The sequence below is a fragment of the Triticum dicoccoides genome, chromosome 5A (genome assembly GCF_002162155.2).
Source record: "Triticum dicoccoides isolate Atlit2015 ecotype Zavitan chromosome 5A, WEW_v2.0, whole genome shotgun sequence".
In the NCBI taxonomy this organism is placed as follows: domain Eukaryota; kingdom Viridiplantae; phylum Streptophyta; class Magnoliopsida; order Poales; family Poaceae; genus Triticum; species Triticum dicoccoides.
The window spans coordinates 395,634,442-395,656,611 of record NC_041388.1 but is presented as its reverse complement, the minus strand read 5'-3'; the positions used below and the strand labels follow the sequence as shown (position 1 = coordinate 395,656,611).

Here is a 22,170-nt window from a genome sequence, read left to right as displayed (position 1 = left end):
GGTTAACAACAAAACTTGCCCTGAATTTGTTTTTAACTTGTTGATGAAAATATCTGACATCTCCCTCCAAACATGGGTTCCACGGGCACATATTTCTGCTTACTACGGAAAAAAATCTCTCACTCCGACTCAAAGTTGCTGTAAAGGGTTGATGCTTACAAAGATATTTTTTTTCAATATGACCCAATTCATTGTCAGAAACGGCAATACCATTAGGTTTTGGGAGGATATATGGCTAAGGGGCACGCCACTGACCATCCAATATCCTACTCTTTACAATATTGTAGAACGGAAAGAGGTTTTCCTCAGTACACTTCTAGGATCATTTCCCTTGAACATTCAGTTCAGAAGATCACTAGTAGGTGAGCGATGGGATAGATGGCTACATCTCGTGTGTAGGTTGATGGTGATTAAATCATCGGATGAGCCAGATACACAACATTGGAGACTTTTGGTGTTGGGGGCATTCTTAGCGAAGTCAATGTATATCGATATGATAAGCATTGGTCCAATCCCAAACTCGCTCCATATTAGAAAAATTAAGGTGCCTCTAAAAAATGTGGATCGTCCAAAAAAAGTGATCTTGACTAGACATAACCTGGCAAAGCATCATTGAAAGGGCGGCAAAAAATGTTGTTTTTCTGATTATGACGAATCGATTCAACATCTCTTTATGGATTGCTAGCCAAACTATGGCGCACAGTACACATGGCCTTTAATGTTAGTCCACCTAGTAATATTGATACCTTAATTTGGGACTTGGTTAAATTCGGTGGAGTCTAAAGTAGCGGCATATATTTGAGTCGGAGTGTGTGCATTAATTTGGGCCACATGGAACTGTCGAAACGACATCATTTTTAACAGACGAAACATTGCAATTTTTTGCAGGTCGTCTACCGAGCAACTTCCTGGATCCATACGTGGTCGTTACTCAGTCGTGCGGAAGCCAAGGAGCATATGGCTTATGAGTGCAACCGTTGAGAGACGGTAGCACGGGATACATGATAATATCTGATGCTCCCACCCTTAGGGTGCTCCCGATGCTCCGAACTCAGTAGAACATTGTTAAATGTTCATAAATGTTGAAAAAAAATCTAGCATATTCACACAACATTAATGTATGTTGTCACAAAATTTGAAACGTAGCTCGGGAAACATATATGACAGATTCGACAGTAACTAGTACATGACATAAGTTGGGCTTGAGATTTGGCCTATTATCACATTGATGTTAAATTCATCATTTTTGTATCCCGAGCAATGTTTTGAATTTTGATTTAAAATTTTGTGATAACATGCATTGATGTTGTGTGAATGTGCTAGATTTTTTTCAAAATTTTATGAACATTTTAAAATGTGTGGACTCCAAGGATGGGGGCACCCTATACATTCCCCGCGGGATACCTACAATCGGTTTGGATGACAATCCAACAATAGGATAGTTGTATAGGCATCTTGTCTTTTTTTGCCGATTGTGGCTTTGTTGTTTTTTTACAACTATTTTTGAGTTTTTGTAACGTACTGCATACTTATTGGAGACTTCAGTTAATAATATTGTTGCATGCATCATTGTGATGCAAAGGCCGGGGCAATCTTTTTTTTTGAAAAAAAAAAGACAATATAAACAGTTGAAGTCCTCGGTCATACTACACGTAGATAGACTAGCAGCGATTGTGGTATGCGGTACCGAGCAGCTTCTAGCAGTTCAAGGCCGGGAACGAAGCCACGTCGTTGTCGCACCGGCTGCAGAGGAAGACGTGCGGGACGTCCTCCGTGTCCGCGACCCCGGCGCACCGCGTGTGCTGCCATGCCTCGCAGATGTCGCAGCACGCCATGCGCTCGCCGTCGTCGTCGTCCGCGCCACATACGCAGTCTACGACCCTCTCTCCGACGTCGCCGCCCCCCTCGCACACGGTAGCCGCTTTCTTCCTCTGGTCGCCCTCCTCGGCCGGTTCCTGCTGCTCGCCGACCACCCCTTCGACCACGACGGTGCTCCCCACGCCGATCAGTCCGAGCGCCGGGCTGGCCTCTAGGCCGGCGCCGATCCCCACGACGCACTCAGCCGTGAAGGTCCTCAGGCCGAGGTACATATCTCTGAACAGCCTCTGCACTTCCCACTTGAGTTCGCCCACGGTGGCATGCGCCGGCACGGTCACCGTCTCGTACGGCGGAACCAGCTCCGGGCTCCCGTTCCTCACGATCAAGGTGCAGCAAAGGCTGATGTAGACATGCCCGACTACGCCGCTGTTGGTGGCAGCCATCCCTTCGTGGTAGTCCTTGACGAAGTGTTTGATGTCCAAGACCATCCTTACCGCCACCGGGATCGCGCCGAACGCGCCGGTGGTGAGCGCCTGGCTCGGCTCCTTGAGCACGTGCCTGTACAGGTGCACAAGGTCTCTCATGAGCTGTGCCCTGGTGAGGTGGAACCGCACCCTCATCTTGCCGTGGCCCGGCGGCACGCCGGCTCCTGCTCCGACCGCCGCCGGGAGCACGCTGGACACGTCCTCCAGGCAGTACTCGAGCACCTTGGTCACCGGGTTCATGGCGCGCCGCACCACATAGTTGCCAACGATGTGGTTGCCGAGGGACTTGAGCACGAAGTCGAGGAGGCCCGTGTCGCCGATGTAGGTGCGCGCCGCGTCGCGCACCTCTTGCCGCGTGACCCACCGCGTGGCCGGCGCCTCGGACCGGCGGAGCGCGTCCACGACGGCGCGGGCCGCCATGTCCACGCGCTTGGCCGACCACCGGCACGACGCGTCGGACATGATGCCGCGGTAGTCCATCGCGGTGACGGAGGTGGCCGGCAGGCGGGTCCGGAGCTCGAGCATGAAGCGGAGGAGGTCGCCGAGGTTGAGCAGCTTGTGGCCGCTGATGGCCTGGTACTTGGTGACCACCATGGGGAGCTCCTGGCTGAAGCAGGAGAGGTGCGGCACGAGCACGCAGAGCGGTATGGACTGGAGCGCGTGGAGGGACTGCTGGTACGACTGCAGCGCGACGCCGTAGCTCGGGCGGCCGTACCTGTAGCCCCACCGGCCGAACCATGTGTCGCCGTACGCGACGCCGTGCAGCAGCCTGAGCACCATGTGCCCTTTCCTCGCCGTGTCCACAAGGCTCACCGTCCTTGCAACGCACAGCATAGGTTGAGTGAGTGCACGTGAGTGAGAACTCATCGCTCGCTCATGCAGAGCATATACACATACGTTTGCGTTCGATATATACTACGAGTACGTACGTACGTTGCAACGTCACAGACATACGTATATACCTTACGTGCAAGGCTGAGCATATGCGGTCCCAGAGGTCCATGATCTGGTGGCCGGAGACGAAGTCGGAGCCGCCCTCGAAGCCGTGGAGGGCGACGAGGTGGCCGTAGCCGTTGAGGTGCACGATGCCGTGCAGCAGGTGGCCCCTGGAGGTCGCCGTCCCTTTCGACGCCTTCTCGGCGCCGCCGCCACCGTGGCCGATCCCGTAGCACAGCCCGTCGGTCTCCACGGAGGACTCCCTCTTGGGCAGCACGAAGTGAAACCTCTTGCTGCATATCAGGTGCCGACCCCAACCTGCGACACGGACGCGACCGATCATCTCCCCGTGACAGACTAATCGCGTGCGTTCGTGCGTGCAATGGTTATGCAAAGCCTGTATTGTACCGATGACACGGCAGAGGTGGCACTGGCGGTGCGGCGAGGCGGCGACCTCCTCCTCGACGACGAAGAGCCTGACGACGGTGGGCGGGTGGCGGTGCAGCTCGAGCTGGAACGACCAGCACCTGGTCTCCCCCTGGACGCCGGCCTCCAGGTGCGCGAGCCCGAGCAGGGTCCTGACGTTGTCCCGGAACGCGCCGGCGAGCTGCGCCGGGTAGCCGGGCTGGCAGAAGGAGTCGAACCGGAACAGCACCTCGCCGCGCTTCCGCCGCCGCGAGCCCCCCAGGCTGATCACCATCTTAGCAGCCATGTCGCCGCGCCCGACCCCTAGAGAAGACGGGTGTTGGCGTGGACTGGACCGCGCCGCACTTTATGGTGCCGATCATGCAGCGGTTCCTTCGGCTCCTTCTCACGCGGTAAATGCCCGGGATTTAGAAAGCTTCGGCGGTCTGGTGAGAGCCGAGCTCTATAAACAATGGACCATGCATCCTTCTAGACCACTAGCTAGACATGGCGCTCATTCACAGCATGGCTCGTCTCCTATTGAAACTTTGCACACAGCACCTCGCGTTCTCACATGTAAAGTTTAGTAAAAACTTTGCACGACCATCTTCAGGTTGCCAAAATCACCAGTGCACTTGTTGACGGTGAGGCACATATCACAGATATCTTATGTCCTAAGCAAAACCAGCATCTAAACTAGTTAGATACATCTGTATATAGACAAATCTAAGACAAGAATTTTGGGACAGAGGGAGTGGATAGATACTGCTCCGATGAACGTCGCGAGGGGGAAAAACATCGGTGATCGGCACAGGGTGCTATATGCAAATGCGATGCAACCATATCATGTGTCTTAAGATATATATGGATGGCTGGTATGAGCATGAAGTAATGCCAACGAAGTACGCCTTGCCTAACTGAAAGGTAGGGCGCAGTAGTTTAAGACGAGGGGAGCCGTTATTTTACATTGTTTAACCGGGACAGAATGGAATGCATGTTCTACAACTTCGGACCCCGTGGAAGTGTGAAGTCGATGTATATTCATCCGCAACTACCGCCTTCGGAGAGTAGGTGGCCCAAATGTCTATCGTGAGCTATTTGTCAAGTACTACTAGTACTACTAATACACAGTTTCAATCCTGACACTATGCTGTTTTTCCTAGGCTTTACAATCAAATTCTCGCATCTGAATTTGAAGGGCTGAACTGTTGCTGTTCTTCTCTGCCCTTGCTACCTACCATCTGCCAATTGCTCTGTTATCTATGCACTACCCAGAGGTGCAGAGCTTCGTGAAGTAATGCGGCCAGAAATGATCTGCGCGATCAGAATGTACACTATGGAGCTGTAATGGTGGACAAGATCAGAGTGCCCAGTTAGGCTTGTCCGGTAATGATTGTGCTCTTGTCAGTCTTCATGAGATTCTAGGTAACACGACCGAGTGAGCCGAATCTGTAACAAAGGCGACATATGAATCAATGCAGCTACTGAGACCTGAGAAGGATGATAAAGTGAACCTCACCTGAGCAAAAGCGTAGATTGCCTGCACAATCCTAGCATAATCTGTCCCGAGCATTTGGATCACAATATCAGCCAAGAGTGTGCCCCACATTCTGTGTGACAGTCAAGTGTAAGCACAGAGCAGTTAGCAGGCGACTTACAGGCAAAATACTCCATGTGCAAGCAAAGGGGAATTTAATTTGATCAGATCATGGTGTAAGATAGATATTGACAGCCAGAAAAATAGGCGGTAACAGCAACGAAAGGTTTATGAAAATATACTAGAGAATATTAGAATAAACATACATTGGTCCAAGTAAACTCATGAAACTCCTAAGGCCAACATATCTAGATGCTGCACGAGCCAAACCCTGCATACATTCAAGAGGATTGTTAAAACTTGACATCTGTATGTACGAACTTCGACAAAAAACGTGGGTACAATGCCAATATTGATGTACAAAAGCAGCTGCCTCCTACACACTTTGGGCATACTAGCTCACTGAGGAATAGAATGAAGATAAAAATATGGTATTACCTGCCTAGCTGCAAGCAAGCCAGCTCTGGATTCAAGGTTAACAGCAGCTAATCGGCCACCCTAGAAATGGTAAAGGCATTACTTCTGGAGGATATTATATTAAGATAGTAGTGAATATCAGTTGTAACATGCAAACACGGTTGGTCTAAATATCAAGCTTTGCCAATGCATTTTCCAGACGGGGAAATAGAACAAGAGCTTATACTAGGCAAACACAGATATGAAGTTCTATCATTGCGCTAGCGATGACCACAAAATAATTAAAAATTCAGGAGCAACAAACCAAAAGAATCAATTAAAATAGGTATACCTGCTTAACAAGTTCTTTCTTAATCTCATAATTAGCTGTCTCCATCAGCAGTTTTCCAGATAGTCTCTTGGCTAACTACCATAATGGTAAGTAACATTAATAAACAACGGTGTTGTGAGAACTAGAAGTAGCAGAATTTGATCTTCCAACAAATAAACTTATTTCATACCGATTCATAGATTGTTTTCACAGTCAATGCACTGCCACCCTTCCATATCAAAGAACAAATGAAATTAGCCAAAGAAGTGAAAGGTCACAAAGAAATGAGAAGAAGTAACCACAACTAACCTTCAAGAATGTACTTTCTAGTCCCTTTGCTCCAATCCTCCAAGCAGTGTCACTAAGCACCTTCCAGTTGTTTACTTCAATGCTAGGGTTTTCTTTTGGAGATTTCTGTTTATCCCATGGAAATGAAAATGATCCTTTCTGACGGCTAAATGCAGAAACAATTTAGTATTCAAGACCACTAGAGTGGCAAAGAGAGAGTATAGGTCTTAGAAGTTTCAAACACAAAAGAAATTAATGAATATGAAACTGCAATAGCGCCGATTACTAGTTAATAGATTGCAGTGTGTATAACTATATATATCCATTTAAAAGGAAACAGATTGCAGCGTATCTGGTTACATAGTTTACAGCTATTTTCATATATCCCAGGGAAATTTGTGTTCGGGCATCCTTATACTTCCCCAAAATAAGATGTACATACCTTGAATATTCATCCAGGAGGTGTAGAAATATTTCGGCCTCCAGGTCTGCACTACATAATTTACTGGAGCATTGAACACCAAGTTCTCTTCTTACTTGAAGTAAGACATTCCTGTATGATGGCCTCCAGCCCCTATGAAGAACGATTGTACAAGTACAAACATTCAAAAAGGTAGCAAACCATATCAGGTCGACTTCTACAGGGTAATTAATATAATCAGGGATACATTTTTGCATGATATAGGGATCAAAGCCTACTTGACTGACCTTAGAACTGAGCGTGCATCTGCAGCAAGATACAAGAACCTCGACTCCAATTTTGAGATGAAAAGATCTCTCTCCTCGATATCGTCCAAAGCAACAATAGAAACGGTATTCGGCCTTTTTCCAATTGATTTTAGCACTGGGCTGAAATAGCTGAAGAATAAGGAGACACAGAACCAAAGCTTATGCTCACAATGTGAATCATTGGAATATGACAGGTAGATATTGCACAACAGCTTTTTGTAGCAGTCCCATTATACAAACACAGGAAAGTGATCAGGTCTAACTGAATCAGTCAGCACAATAAAGAAAACTCAAGAGAAAAACCATGATGGTTTCAAAAATCAGTAGATGGAAAAAGAAACAAAGGAGATGACATTTTAATCATTTCCAAATAAACATGATCTAGTTAGCGTTACAAAAGTAAATTCACAGATCTGATCCTCTTTGGCCATAATTAACTCTTTTGCCAAAGAGTTTAATTAAATTATTTCTAAAACAAAAGTAACACTATTCTGTGTAAATTCACAGATCTGATCCTCTTTGTCCATAATTTGAATGCGGTTAGCGTTACTACTTTGTAATCAAGCAACTAGATATATTTGACTAATTGTGCAGCAAAGCATGCTTGCCGTCATAACCAACGGTAGGAACCAAAAGAGGCAGCCAAAAACTCCAAAACAACTAGTACATCGCAGCAGATTATATATGCACACTATTAACCAAACTCCAAACTAGCGAATTCAACTCTGTCTCGTGAAACCCATCACTATGATCCAAACCAAACAATCAGTTATCTCAGTGCTAAACAGTAAACAGCATTGGAACAATCAGTAAGCTCGAGCCCCACACCTGGTACCATAGAGGATCTCCTCCAGTTCCAGCAGCTCGTCGTCGGTGGCAAGCTCCAGCACCAGCCTCAGCTCCGGGTCAGACATGCCTTCATCCCCTTCAAAAGCATACTTACAACTGTAACAATTACTTCAAGAGCTCAAGCCAACAGTACAGCACAGCCCCAATTTGATTACGTACAGTACCTTCTGCCGCGCTCGCCGAGGAGTACGAAGCGGCAGCACAGGCAGGGAGAACGAGCTGGGCAGCCTGAGTCCTGTGGGTTCCACCGGGGCGAGGACACACGACCGCAAGAGCAGGGCGGTCGGCGTAGGCCGGCGAGGTTGGGGGCCGCCGTGCTGTGGGCAGGAAGAGAAGCGAGGACTGGAAAGTGGGGGTGGTGAGGAATGGGGGGATTTGGGCCGTCGAGACGGCGGCCATTGGCGGCGGCTGCTATCGCCGGCGGGCGGTTCGGTGGGTGGTCCAGAATCCAGACCCGCGACGAGGTTTTGTGGAGCACACCTGTATAAGATACGGCCACCCCACACATGGAAATCGTACGGGTTTCCCAGTTTCATGGCAAAGACTACCACAGATTAGAATTTCTTAAGATTAGATTTTCGAATAATAATATTCAAAAAGATTTTTTTCTTTCTTTAAACCAGAGTCTAATGGACTCAATCTGTTTAAAGAGGATTGCCAGGTTATTAATTTAGAAAAGAAAGAACAAAAATCGTAACAACACGCCCACACGCATCAGTGACAATACAATTCCCAAGTCTGAAGAAACTTTCTCGATGGTACTGTTTTCTTGCGATGGCATGAACAAGAGAAAGAGCTACTCCCTCCGTTCCATATTAATTGCCGCTCCGCTCATGTGAGCGGTAATTAATATGGATTGGAGAGAGTATCCGTCTTGCCATGGCCAAGGAGCTCAGATTATATATATCTTAATTTGTTTCTAGGGTTGGCATCCGGCATGACGGATCTTGCATCCAACAGGCGACACGGCCTTCGAGTTGTGATCACTCACATATTGTTGCATGATAGGTCAGGTGGGTATCGTTTTCCAAGGCCGCACTCCGCATGTTCACACTATGTTTTATGTGTTGTTCTTAAATTGGCTTTAGGAAAATAAATATAGCTTTTTTCAAATGGTTGCAAAATTTTGACATTTAATGTCAAATTTGTGTATTCCTGTATAAAATATTCAAATTTAGTCTTAGATTGAAATGAAAACAACTTCAGTATTAGTTCATGACGACGGGTTTAAAGCTCACGGAGTCGCAGATGTAGGGGTAGATCAATTCGCTGATATATATGGTGGTGAACGATGAGGTGATGCGAGCGCCGTTAAGGACGAGTTTGGTTGCCTGCATACTCCTCAACCAGGACTTGGGGATGCGCCTTGGACCCGTTCGGTTGCCTGGCCTGCATCCAAATCTCGGCCCACACTAAACTTAAAGCACCTCCCAACCAAGCCCGCTTAGAATGGCTGAATCGGCGGTTTCCTCTCAGCCAGGCTCTTGGCGTGCATGGAATTGGAACGAGGCATTGAAATCACGTGTGTTCCTGAAAAAACGGCGGGGGGAATTGGGTCACCTCTCTCCGATTCGGTCACCCTATTAAACCCCCTTAGTCTCACCATCGACCCCCCCCCCTGTCGTGGGAACGATTCCGACAATAATAAGGGATAGGGTAAAGGAGCATGATCTATCGACATGCAAATGGGCAACACGGTGGTTTTAGCAAGTTCAGGCCTCTCATGGTGGACATAACAGCCCTACGCCTCGTGCTCCAAAGAGACTTTGTTTTATCTGTGTATGTATCCGAGGATTACAATGAGAGAGAGAGAGAGGAGAACGGATCCCCATGTCAGAGCTAAGTCCTGAGACTAATGGTGAGAGAGTAGAGGAAGAAGAAATGAGAACCTCCCTCGAGTCTAGTGGTGGGGTGGCTTATATAGAGTGTGCCACCCCCTCACCCCTTATGTTACAAGGTGGAGCATGAATGCCATAATGTTAGCCTACTACTAGTATGATGCTTTGACCACCTTGCCGACTGTTGGTCTTCGCATATCCGAGTGAATCATACTTCCGGGTGGTTGCCTGCCATTCGAGTGGATGGTACGCCGATATGTCCGAGTGGATAGTATCTATGAATGAGATTTATCTGGACCCACCTCATGTGTGGACCCCATGCTTTGTGATATTTTGACCCTTCGTGGGCCTACCTGTTATGTGTGTCCTCAACATTAGCCCCCAAATCGATTGTGATTTTGCAGAACAAGTTTGTGAAAGACACAATTTGGCCCAAGTGGTTACGGAAATACTCGGTACCCGTCATCATGCATTCAGACAACCAAGGTTTGAACAAAATCTCAATGGATACTGGCACTGCGCTTCCCGACTGATCTAGGGTAAATGCCCGCGAGGAGTAACTTGATGACATTCGATCATCTCTCGGAAGAGGTTAATGAAGGAAATATGCCCTAGAGGCAATAATAAAGTTGTTATTTATATTTCCTTATATCATGATAAATGTTTATTATTCATGCTAGAATTGTATTAACCGGAAACTTAGTACATGTGTGAATACATAGACAAACATAGTGTCACTAGTTTGCCTCTACTTAACTAGCTCGTTGAATCAATGATGGTTATGTTTCCTAACCATAGACATGAGTTGTCATTTGATTAATGGGATCACATCATTAGAGAATGATGTGATTGACTTGACCCATCCGTTAGCTTAGCACGATGATCGTTTAGTTTGTTGCTATTGCTTTCTCCATAACTTATACATGTTCCTATGACTATGAGATCATGCAACTCCCGAATACCGGAGGAACACTTTGTGTGCTACCAAACGTCACAATGTAACTGGGTGATTATAAAGGTTCTCTATAGGTGTCTCCGATGGTGTTTGTTGAGTTGGCATAGATCGAGATTAGGATTTGTCACTCTGATTGTCGGAGAGGCATCTCTGGGCCCTCTCGGTAATGTACATCACTATAAGCCTTGCAAGCAATGTAGCTAATGAGTTAGTTACGAGATGTAGCATTACGGAACGAGTAAAGAGACTTGCCGATAACGAGATTGAACTAGGTATTGAGATACCGACGATCAAATCTCGGGCAAGTAACATATTGATGACAAAGGGAACAACGTATATCGTTATGCGGTTTGACCGATAAAGATCTTCGTAGAATATGTAGGAACCAATATGAGCATCCAGGTTCCGCTATTGGTTATTGACCGGAGACGTGTCTCGGTCATGTCTACATAGTTCTCGAACCCGTAGGGTCCGCACACTTAACGTTCAGTGACGATCGTACTATGAGTTTTTGTGTTTTGATGTACCAAAGGTAGTTCGGAGTCCCGAATATCATCATGGACATGACGAGGAGTCTCAAAATGGTCGAGACATAAACATCGATATATTGGATGACTATATTTGGACATCGGAATGGTTCCGGGTGAGATCGGGCATTTACCGATGTACCGGGAGGTTACGGAACCCCCCGGGAGGTATATGGGCCTTATTGGGCCATAGTGGGAGAGAGGAGAAGGTAGCAAAGGAGGGCCCCCCCAAGCCCAATCCGAATTGGGAGGGGGTCCGGCCCCCCCCTTTCCTTCCTCCTTCCTCCCCCTTCCTTCTTTCCTAATCCAACTAGGGAAGGGGGGTGGAATCCTACTCCCGGTGGGAGTAGGACTCCCCTTGGGGCGCGCCTAGGAGGTCGACCCCTCCCCCTCCTCCACTCCTTTATATACGGGGGAGGGGGCACCCCATAGACACACAAGTTGATCATTGATCTCCTAGCCGTGTGATGTGCCCCTCCACCATAATCCACCTTGGTCATATCGTAGCAGTGCTTAGGCAAAGCCCTATTCCGGTAGCATCATCATCACCGCCATCACGTCGTCATGCCGACGAAGCTCTCCCTCGACACTCTACTGGATCGTGAGTTCGTGGGACGTCACCGAGCCGAACGTGTGTAGATCACGGAGGTGTCGTACCTTCGGTGCTAGGATCGTTTGATCGTGAAGACATACGACTACATTAACCACGTTGTCATAACGCTTCCGCTTACGGTCTACGAGGGTACGTAGACAACACTCTTCCCTCTCGTTGCTATGCATCATCATGATCTTGCGTGTGCGTAGGATTTTTTTGAAATTACCGCGTTCCCCAACAGTTAACTTGTGATCAGAGTATGGATGTGTCATTAAATCCAGGCAACAAGATCGATGCATGGACTGCTCTCTCAGAGAGATGCCATTCTTATCCCGGAGGAACGTCAATACGAGTCGGCTCTAGATCCATACTTATGAGTTTCACGCTTTGAGTCCTAGAAGAAGGCTCAAAACAGGTCCACGGAGGAGCGTTAAACTCAATTATAGCATTTTCTTTTTGGGTAGCTGAGGGAAGCCTTAGAAATTGCATGTTTGTTATTCGTCACTCGGACCGGTCAGGCCGTACCGAGTGGAGATTACTCCAGTGGGGGCCCGCTGAGTGCACCCACTGGGTGTAGTCCCCGAGACCGCCGTCGACTGCGGGCAGTCGGCGGGGGTCTGAGAGAATTAAAAAATCTTCTTAGTTGGTTATGATCGAACTTGTTCCTCTCTGACTCGAAAGTCGAGTAGTACTTGAGTGATCTAGAGCTGGTCTTGACCGAGCAAAATGTTTCTTTCTGAGTTCCCTTCCAGTGGGGGCATGTTGAGTGCACCCACTAGGTGTAGTCCCCGAGCCTTTGTCAGACTAGATGAGTCTGGCAGAGGGTATAAGTCTCCTGGTAAACCTCCATGCAGTCAGTACGGTAGATATCTTAGTCTGACATCGAGTCAATCGGGTGGATCTTCAAGTGCTTGGCATGGTAAATAAGCTCAGCCTGGAGCTGAGTCAGTCAGACTGATCTTTGTGCACTTGGCACGATAAATAAATTCAACTTGGAAATGGATCAATCAAGTGAATCTTCATGCACTCGGCACGATGAATGAATTCGGCCTTGAAACTGTCGACTGTAGAAAAAAGCTGGACACTCCAGGGAGTAATCGTTTTAGTAGTACTTCTTACATTGACCGTTAGCTTTTGCTGGAAAGGGGTATTTGTAAGAGTACACGTGCTTCCCGACTGATCGGGGTATGTTGACTGCAAGGAAAAACTTGGTGGCACTCGTATGTCTCCCGGAGGAGATAGGCTAGTGGTCCAATGTGGACGTGCCATGAAACCCGAGTGGTAAGGCTAGTGTGTGGGCTGACTCTCTGGAGAGAGGCCACTCATTATCCCGGGGGAACACCAACACATGCCATCTCTGAGTCCAAGTTTGTGAAACTCATGCCTTGGAGCCAAGAATAAGGGCCAAGTGTATCCGTAGAGGAGCGTCGTTTTCACCCTTTTGCGGTCCCGAAGATGACTCCAGGTAATGATTTGGGCGATCGTCCAAGTGGACGGTGCTACCCTCATAGATCTTCGGCAGATCGAGCATGTATGGTCAGAGAAATATTCATGATGTGATCAACAGGTTGATCAAATGAGTGCAAGCCCTGAGGGCGGTATAGCCCACGGCTGTGCGCAGCCCCTGAGTGATGCTCGAAAGAGGTAAGCTTGCTACAGAGTGCGATATGAGGTTTGATCATATGAGTAACTTAGTCATTCCCGTGTTGGGGGTGTAGTGCTGAAGACATGTCCAACTGATCGTGACGCGTGGGGCGGCTAAGTGGTGAGGACATGTACAACCGAGTGATGACGCGCGGGGTGGCTGAGGGGTGAGGACATGTACAACCGAGTGACGACGCGCGGGGCGGCCGAGTGGTGAAGACATGCACAACCGAGTGGCGACACGCGGGGCGGCCGAGTGGTGAAGACATGCACAACTGAGTGGCGACGCGGGGCGGCCGAGTGGTGAAGACGTGCACAATCGAGTGACGGGGCGCGGGGCGGCCGAGTGGTGAAGACGTGCACAACCGAGTGGCGACACGCGAGGCGGCTGAGTGGTGAATGTTGGAAATATGCCCTAGAGGCAATAATAAAAGTATTATTATATTTCATTGTTCATGATAATTGTCTTTTATTCATGCTATAACTGTATTATCCGGAAATCGTAATACACGTGTGAATACATAGACCTCAATATGTCCCTAGTGAGCCTCTAGTTGACTAGCTCGTTGTGATCAACAGATAGTCATGATTTCCTGGCTATGGACATTGGATGTCGTTGATAACGGGATCACATCATTAGGAGAATGATGTGATGGACAAGACCCAATCCTAAGCATAGCACAAAGGTCGTTTAGTTCGTTTGCTAGAGCTTTGCCAATGTCAAGTATCTCTTCCTTAGACCATGAGATCGTGTAACTCCCAGATACCGTAGGAGTGCCTTGGGTGTATCAAACGTCACAACGTAACTGGGTGACTATAAAGGTGCATTACAGGTATCTCCGAAAGTAGCTGTTGGGTTGACACGGATCGAGACTGGGATTTGTCACTCCGTATGACGGAGAGGTATCTCTGGGCCCACTCGGTAATGCATCATCATAATGAGCTCAAGGTGACCAAAGTGTTGGCCACGAGATCATGCATTACGGTACGAGTAAAGTGACTTGCCGGTAACGAGACTGAACAAGGTATTGGGATACCGACGATCGAGTCTCGGGCAAGTAACGTACCGATTGACAAAGGGAATTGTATACAGGGTTTGATTGAATCCTCGACATCGTGGTTCATCCGATGACAACATCGAGAAGCATGTGGGAGCCAACATGGGTATCCAGATCCCGCTGTTGGTTATTGACCGGAGAACGTCTCGGTCATGTCTACATGTCTCCCGAACCCGTAGGGTCTACACACTTAAGGTTCGATGACGCTAGGGTTATAAAGGAAGTTTGTATGTGGTTACCGAATGTTGTTCGGAGTCCCGGATGAGATCCCGGATGTCATGAGGAGTTCCGGAATGGTCCGGAGGTAAAGATTTATATATGGGAAGTCCTATTTTCGCCACCGGAAAATGTTCGGGATTTTTCGGTATTGTACCGGGAAGGTTCTAGAAGGTTCCGGAGTGGGGCCCACCTGCATGGGGGGACCCACATGAACGTGAGTAGTGGGGGAAAGGCCCCACACCCCTGGTCAAGGCGCACCAAGATCCCCCCTTAGAAGGAATAAGATCATATCCCGAAGGGATAAGATCAAGATCCCTAAAAAGGGGGGATAACAATCGGTGGGGAAGGAAATGATGGGATTTCTTTCCTCCCACCTTGGCCAACGCCCCAATGGACTTGGAGGGAAAGAAACCAGCCCCTCCACCCCTATATATAGTGGGGAGGCGCATGGGAGCTTGACAAGCCAAGGCGCAGCCCCTCCCCTCCCCAACACCTCTCCTCCTCCGTATATGCTTGGCGAAGCCCTGTCGGAGTACTGCTGCACCAACTACACCACGCCGTCGTGCTGCCGTTGGAGCAATCTTCCTCAACCTCTCCTTCCCCCTTGCTGGATCAAGAAGGAGGAGACGTCTCCCGTCCCGTACGTGTGTTGAACGCGGAGGTGCTGTCCGTTCAGCACTTGGACATCGGTGATCCGAATCACGTTCGAGTACGACTCCATCATCACCATCCCCTTGGCTAGCTTCCGCTCGTGATCTACAAGTGGTATGTAGATGCAAACTCTCTCCCTTGACTCGTTGCTTAGATGAACTCATAGATGGATCTTGGTGAAACCGTAGGAAAAATTTTAATTTTCTGCAACGTTCCCCAACAGTGGCATCATGAGCTAGGTCTATGCGTAGTTCTCTTTGCACGAGTAGAACACAATTTTGTTGTGGGCGTGGATTTTGTCATCTTATTTGCCTCTACTAGTATTTTCTTGCTTCGGCGGTATTGTGGGATGAAGCGGCCCGGACCAACCTTACACGTACGCTTACGTGAGACCGGTTCCACCGACTGACATGCACTAGTTGCATAAGGTGGCTGGCGGGTGTCTGTCTCTCCCACTTTAGTTGGAGCGGATTCGATGAAAAGGGCCCTTATGAAGGGTAAATAGAAGTTGACAAAATCACGATGTGGTTATTCGTAGGTAAGAAAACGTTCTTGCTAGAACCCAATTGCAGCCACGTAAAAGATGCAACAACAATTAGAGGACGTCTAACTTGTTTTTGCAGCGATTGATCATGTGATGTGATATGGCCAGAAGTTGTGATGAATGATGAATTGTGATGTATGAGATCATGTTCTTTGTAATAGGATTCACGACTTGCATGTCGATGAGTATGACAACCGGCAGGAGCCATAGGAGTTGTCTTTATTTTTTGTATGACCTGCGTGTCATTGAAGAACGCCATGTAACTCACTTTACTTTATTGCTAAACGCGTTAGCCATAGAAGTAGAAGTAGTCGTTGGCGTGACAACTTCATGAAGACACGATGATGGAGATCATGATGATGGAGATCATGGTGTCAAGCCGGTGACAAGATGATCATGGAGCCCCGAAGATGAAGATCAATGGAGCTATATGATATTGGCCATATCATGTCACAACTATATAATTTCATGTGATGTTTATTATGTTTATGCATCTTGTTTACTTAGGACGACGGTAGTAAATAAGATGATCCCTTACAAAAATTTCAAGAAGTGTTCTCCCCTAACTGTGCACCGTTGCTATAGTTCGTCGCTTCTAAGCACCACGTGATGATCGGGTGTGATGGATTCTTACGTTCACATACAACGGGTGTAAGACAGTTTTACACAGCGAAAACACTTAGGGTTAACTTGACGAGCCTAGCATGTGCAGACATGGCCTCGGAACACGGAGACCGAAAGGTCGAACACGAGTCGTATGGAAGATACGATCAACATGAGAATGTTCACCGACGATGACTAGTCCGTCTCACGTGATGATCGGACACGGCCTAGTCGACTCGGATCGTGTAACACTTAGATGACTAAAGGGATGTCTAATCTCAGTGGGAGTTCATAATTTGATTAGAACTTAATTATCATGAACTTAGTCTAAAACCTTTGCAAATATGTCTTGTAGATCAAATGGCCAACGCTCATGTCAACATGAACTTCAACGCGTTCCTAGAGAAAACCAAGCTGAAAGATGATGGCAGCAACTATACGGACTGGGTCCGGAACCTGAGGATCATCCTCATAGCTGCCAGGAAACAATATGTCCTAGAAGGACCGCTAGGTGACGCTCCCGTCCCAGAGAACCAAGACATTATGAATGCTTCGCAAACTCGCGCTGATGATTACTCCCTCGTTCAGTGCGGCATGCTTTACAGCTTAGAACCGGGGCTCCAAAAGCGTTTTGAGCATCACAGAGCATATGAGATGTTCGAAGAGCTGAAACTAGTTTTCCAAGCTCATGCCCGGGTCGAGAGATATGATGTCTCCGACAAGTTCTACAGTTGTAAGATGGAGGAAAACAGTTCTGTCAGTGAGCACATCCTGAAGATGTCTGGGTTGCACAACCGTATGACCCAGCTGAACATTAACCTCCCAGATGAGGCGGTCATTGACAGAATCCTCCAGTCGCTCCCACCAAGCTACAAGAGCTTTGTGATGAACTACAACATGCAGGGGATGGAAAAGACCATTCCTGAAGTGTTCTCGATGCTGAAGTCAGCAGAGGCTGAAATCAAGCAAGAACATCAAGTGTTGATGGTCAATAAGACCACTAAGTTCAAGAAGGGCAAGGGTAAGAAGAACTTCAAGAAGGACGGCAAGGAGGTTGCCGCGCCTGGTAAGCCAGTTACCGGGAAGAAGTCAAAGAATGGACCTAAGCCTGAGACTGAGTGCTTTTATTGCAAGGGGAAGGGTCACTGGAAGCGGAACTGCCCCAAATACTTAGCAGATAAGAAGGCCGGCAAAACCAAAGGTATATTTGATATACATGTAATTGATGTGTACCTTACCAGTACTCGTAGTAACTCCTGGGTATTTGATACCGGTGCCGTTGCTCATATTTGTAACTCATAGCAGGAGCTGCGGAATAAACAGAGACTGGCGAAGGACGAGGTGACGATGCGCGTCGGGAATGGTTCCAGAGTCGATGTGATCGCCGTCGGCACGCTGCCTCTACATTTACCTACGGGATTAGTTTTGAACCTTAATAATTGTTATTTAGTGCCAAGTTTGAGCATGAACATTGTATCTGGATCTCGTTTAATACGAGATGGCTACTCATTTAAGTCTGAGAATAATGGTTGTTCGATTTATATGAGAGATATGTTTTATGGTCATGCTCCGATGGTCAATGGTTTATTCTTAATGAATCTCGAGCGTAATATTACACATGTTCATAGTGTAGATGCCAAAAGATGTAAAGTTGATAACGATAGTCCCACATACTTGTGGCACTGCCGCCTTGGTCACATTGGTGTAAAGCGCATGAAGAAGCTCCATGCCGATGGACTTTTAGAGTCTCTTGATTATGAATCGTTTGACACGTGCGAACCATGCCTCATGGGCAAGATGACCAAGACTCCGTTCTCCGGAACAATGGAGCGAGCAACCAACTTATTGGAAATCATACATACCGATGTGTGCGGTCCAATGAGCGTTGAGGCTCGCGGAGGATATCGTTATGTTCTCACTCTCACTGATGACTTAAGTAGATATGGGTATGTCTACTTAATGAAACACAAGTCTGAGACCTTTGAAAAGTTCAAGGAATTTCAGAATGAGGTGGAGAATCAACATGACCGAAAGATAAAGTGCCTACGATCAGATCGTGGAGGAGAATATTTAAGTCACGAATTTGGCACACACTTAAGGAAATGTGGAATCGTTTCACAACTCACGCCGCCTGGAACACCTCAGCGAAACGGTGTGTCCGAACGTCGTAATCGCACTCTATTGGATATGGTGCGGTCTATGATGTCTCTTACTGATTTACCGCTATCATTTTGGGGATACGCTCTAGAGACAGCTACATTCACTTTAAATAGGGCACCGTCTAAATCCGTTGAGACGACACCGTATGAATTATGGTTTGGGAAGAAACCTAAGCTGTCGTTTCTAAAAGTTTGGGGATGCGATGCTTATGTCAAGAAACTTCAACCTGAAAAGCTCGAACCCAAGTCGGAAAAATGCGTCTTCATAGGATACCCTAAGGAAACTATCGGGTATACCTTCTACTTAAGATCCGAGGGCAAAATCTTTGTTGCCAAGAACGGATGCTTTCTGGAAAAAGAGTTTCTCTCGAAAGAAGTAAGTGGGAGGAAAGTAGAACTCGATGAAGTACTACCTCTCGAACGGGAAAGTGGTGCAGCTCAGGAAAATGTTCCTGTGATGCCCACACCAACTGAAGAGGAAACCAATGATGATGATCAAGGTACTTCGGATCAAGTTGCTACTGAACTTCGTAGGTCCACAAGGACACGTTCCGCACCAGAGTGGTACGGCAACCCCGTCCTGGAAATCATGTTGTTAGACAACGGTGAACCTTCGAACTATGAAGAAGCGATGGCGGGCCCAGATTCCAACAAATGGCTTGAAGCCATGAAATCCGAGATAGAATCCATGTATGAAAACAAAGTATGGACTTTGACAGACTTGCCCGATGATCGGCGAGCGATAGAAAACAAATGGATCTTTTTTAGAAGAAGACAGACGCGGATGGTAATGTCACCATCTATCAAGCTCGACTTGTCGCTAAGGGTTATCGACAGGTTCAAGGGATTGACTACGACGAGACATTCTCTCCCGTAGCGAAGCTAAAGTCCGTCCGAATCATGTTAGCAATTGCCGCATACTATGATTATGAGATATGGCAGATGGACGTCAAAACAGCATTCCTTAACGGGCATCTTAAGGAAGAACTGTATATGATGCAGCCGGAAGGTTTTGTCGATCCTAAGAACGCTAACAAAGTATGCAAGCTCCAGCGATCCATTTATGGGCTGGTGCAAGCATCTCGGAGTTGGAATATTCGCTTTGATGAGATGATCAAAGCGTTTGGGTTTATGCAGACTTATGGAGAAGCCTGCATTTACAAGAAAGTGAGTGGGAGCTCTGTAGCATTTCTCATATTATATGTAAATGACATACTCTTGATGGGAAATAATATAGAATTTCTGGACAGCATTAAGGCCTACTTGAATAAGTGTTTTTCAATGAAGGACCTTGGAGAAGCTGCTTACATATTAGGCATCAAGATCTATAGAGATAGATCGAGACGCCTCATAGGTCTTTCACAAAGCACATACCTTGATAAGATTTTGAAGAGGTTCAAAATGGATCAGTCCAAGAAGGGGTTCTTGCCTATGTTACAAGGTGTGAGATTGAGCTCGGCTCAGTCACCGACCACGGCAAAAGATAAAGAAGAGATGAGTGTCATCCCCTATGCTTCAGCCATAGGATCTATTATGTATGCCATGCTGTGTACCAGACCTGATGTAAACCTTGCCGTGAGTTTGGTAGCTAGATACCAAAGTAATCCCGGCAAGGAACACTGGACAGCAGTCAAGAATATCCTGAAGTACCTGAAAAGGACAAAGGACATGTTTCTCGTTTATGGAGGAGACGAAGAGCTTGTCGTAAAGGGTTACGTCGACACTAGCTTCGACTCAGATCCGGATGACTCTAAGTCACAAACCGGATACGTGTATATGTTGAATGGTGGAGCAGTAAGCTGGTGCAGCTGCAAGCAGAGCGTCGTGGCGGGATCTACGTGTGAAGCGGAGTACATGGCAGCCTCGGAAGCAGCGCATGAAGCGATTTGGGTGAAGGAGTTCATCACCGACCTAGGAGTCATACCCAATGCGTCGGGGCCAATCAAACTCTTCTGTGACAACACTGGAGCTATTGCCCTTGCCAAGGAGCCCAGGTTTCACAAGAAGACCAGGCACATCAAGCGTCGTTTTCAACTCCATCCGTGAAAATGTTCAAGATGGAGACATAGAAATTTCAAAGTACATACGGATCTGAATGTCGCAAATCTGTTGACTAAACCTCTCTCGCGAGCTAAACATGATCAACACCAGAACTCTATGGGTGTTCGATTCATCACAATGTAACTAGATTGGTGACTCTAGTGCAAGTGGGAGACTGTTGGAAATATGCCCTAGAGGCAATAATAAAAGTATTATTATATTTCATTGTTCATGATAATTGTCTTTTATTCATGCTATAACTGTATTATCCGGAAATCGTAATACACGTGTGAATACATAGACCTCAATATGTCCCTAGTGAGCCTCTAGTTGACTAGCTCGTTGTGATCAATAGATAGTCATGATTTCCTGGCTATGGACATTGGATGTCGTTGATAACGGGATCACATCATTAGGAGAATGATGTGATGGACAAGACCCAATCCTAAGCATAGCACAAAGGTCGTTTAGTTCGTTTGCTAGAGCTTTGCCAATGTCAAGTATCTCTTCCTTAGACCATGAGATCGTGTAACTCCCGGATACCGTAGGAGTGCCTTGGGTGTATCAAACGTCACAACGTAACTGGGTGACTATAAAGGTGCATTACAGGTATCTTCGAAAGTAGCTGTTGGGTTGACACGGATCGAGACTGGGATTTGTCACTCCGTATGACGGAGAGGTATCTCTGGGCCCACTCGGTAATGCATCATCATAATGAGCTCAAGGTGACCAAAGTGTTGGCCACGAGATCATGCATTACGGTACGAGTAAAGTGACTTGCCGGTAACGAGACTGAACAAGGTATTGGGATACCGACGATCGAGTCTCGGGCAAGTAACGTACCGATTGACAAAGGGAATTGTATACAGGGTTTGATCGAATCCTCGACATCGTGGTTCATCCGATGACAACATCGAGAAGCATGTGGGAGCCAACATGGGTATCCAGATCCCGCTGTTGGTTATTGACCGGAGAACGTCTCGGTCATGTCTACATGTCTCCCGAACCCGTAGGGTCTACACACTTAAGGTTCGATGACGCTAGGGTTATAAAGGAAGTTTGTATGTGGTTACCGAATGTTGTTCGGAGTCCCGTATGAGATCCCGGACGTCACGAGGAGTTCCGGAATGGTCCGGAGGTAAAGATTTATATATGGGAAGTCCTATTTTGGCCACCGGAAAATGTTCGGGATTTTTCGGTATTGTACCGGGAAGGTTCTAGAAGGTTCCGGAGTGGGGCCCACCTACATGGGGGGACCCACATGAACGTGAGTAGTGGGGGAAAGGCCCCACACCCCTGGTCAAGGCGCACCAAGATCCCCCCTTAGAAGGAATAAGATCATATCCCGAAGGGATAAGATCAAGATCCCTAAAAAGGGGGGATAACAATCGGTGGGGAAGGAAATGATGGGATTTCTTTCCTCCCACCTTGGCCAACGCCCCAATGGACTTGGAGGGAAAGAAACCAGCCCCTCCACCCCTATATATAGTGGGGAGGCGCATG

General features: G+C 47.3%; 2 protein-coding genes across 4 annotated transcripts; both read right to left on the bottom strand.

Moving 5' to 3' along the window:
- Positions 1–1,599: 1,599 nt before the first annotated feature.
- On the bottom strand, positions 1,600–3,951 carry LOC119297415 (PHD finger protein PERSISTENT TAPETAL CELL 1-like). The gene is made up of 3 exons (XM_037575215.1): positions 3,648–3,951; positions 3,266–3,557; positions 1,600–3,120 (listed from the first exon to the last, which is right to left on the bottom strand). The coding sequence occupies exons 1-3, from the start codon at positions 3,949–3,951 to the stop codon at positions 1,698–1,700; spliced, it is 2,019 nt and encodes a 672-aa protein (XP_037431112.1). The 3' UTR covers positions 1,600–1,697.
- A 607-nt stretch (positions 3,952–4,558) lies between these two features.
- LOC119301776 lies at positions 4,559–8,322 on the bottom strand. Of its 3 annotated transcripts, none has more exons than XM_037578756.1 (11): positions 7,994–8,322; positions 7,814–7,923; positions 6,965–7,114; positions 6,699–6,830; positions 6,278–6,422; positions 6,159–6,197; positions 5,990–6,064; positions 5,680–5,739; positions 5,448–5,512; positions 5,164–5,254; positions 4,559–5,093 (listed from the first exon to the last, which is right to left on the bottom strand). In XM_037578756.1, the coding sequence occupies exons 1-11, from the start codon at positions 8,231–8,233 to the stop codon at positions 5,049–5,051; spliced, it is 1,152 nt and encodes a 383-aa protein (XP_037434653.1). In that variant the 5' UTR covers positions 8,234–8,322; the 3' UTR covers positions 4,559–5,048. The 3 variants fall into 3 exon arrangements, with proteins under 3 accessions (XP_037434653.1, XP_037434654.1, XP_037434655.1); XM_037578757.1 differs by having other exon boundaries at positions 7,814–7,910; positions 7,999–8,322; XM_037578758.1 differs by having other exon boundaries at positions 7,814–7,910; positions 7,994–8,092.
- Between the last annotated feature and the right edge of the window lie 13,848 nt (positions 8,323–22,170).

Excerpts from the sequence above, each read along its gene's own strand:
- LOC119301776 (XM_037578756.1), bottom strand. The coding sequence starts at position 8,233 with ATGGCCGCCGTCTCGACGGCCCAAATCCCCCCATTCCTCACCACCCCC. Across the intron at positions 7,115-7,813 it reads GAGATCCTCTATGGTACCAG|CTATTTCAGCCCAGTGCTAA; the intron begins GTGTGGGGCTCG and ends CTTATTCTTCAG. Across the intron at positions 6,423-6,698 it reads CTCCTGGATGAATATTCAAG|CCGTCAGAAAGGATCATTTT; the intron begins GTATGTACATCT and ends TTCTGCATTTAG.
- LOC119297415 (XM_037575215.1), bottom strand. The coding sequence starts at position 3,951 with ATGGCTGCTAAGATGGTGATCAGCCTGGGGGGCTCGCGGCGGCGGAAG. Across the intron at positions 3,558-3,647 it reads CCACCTCTGCCGTGTCATCG|GTTGGGGTCGGCACCTGATA; the intron begins GTACAATACAGG and ends TCCGTGTCGCAG. Across the intron at positions 3,121-3,265 it reads TGCTCAGCCTTGCACGTAAG|GACGGTGAGCCTTGTGGACA; the intron begins GTATATACGTAT and ends GTGCGTTGCAAG.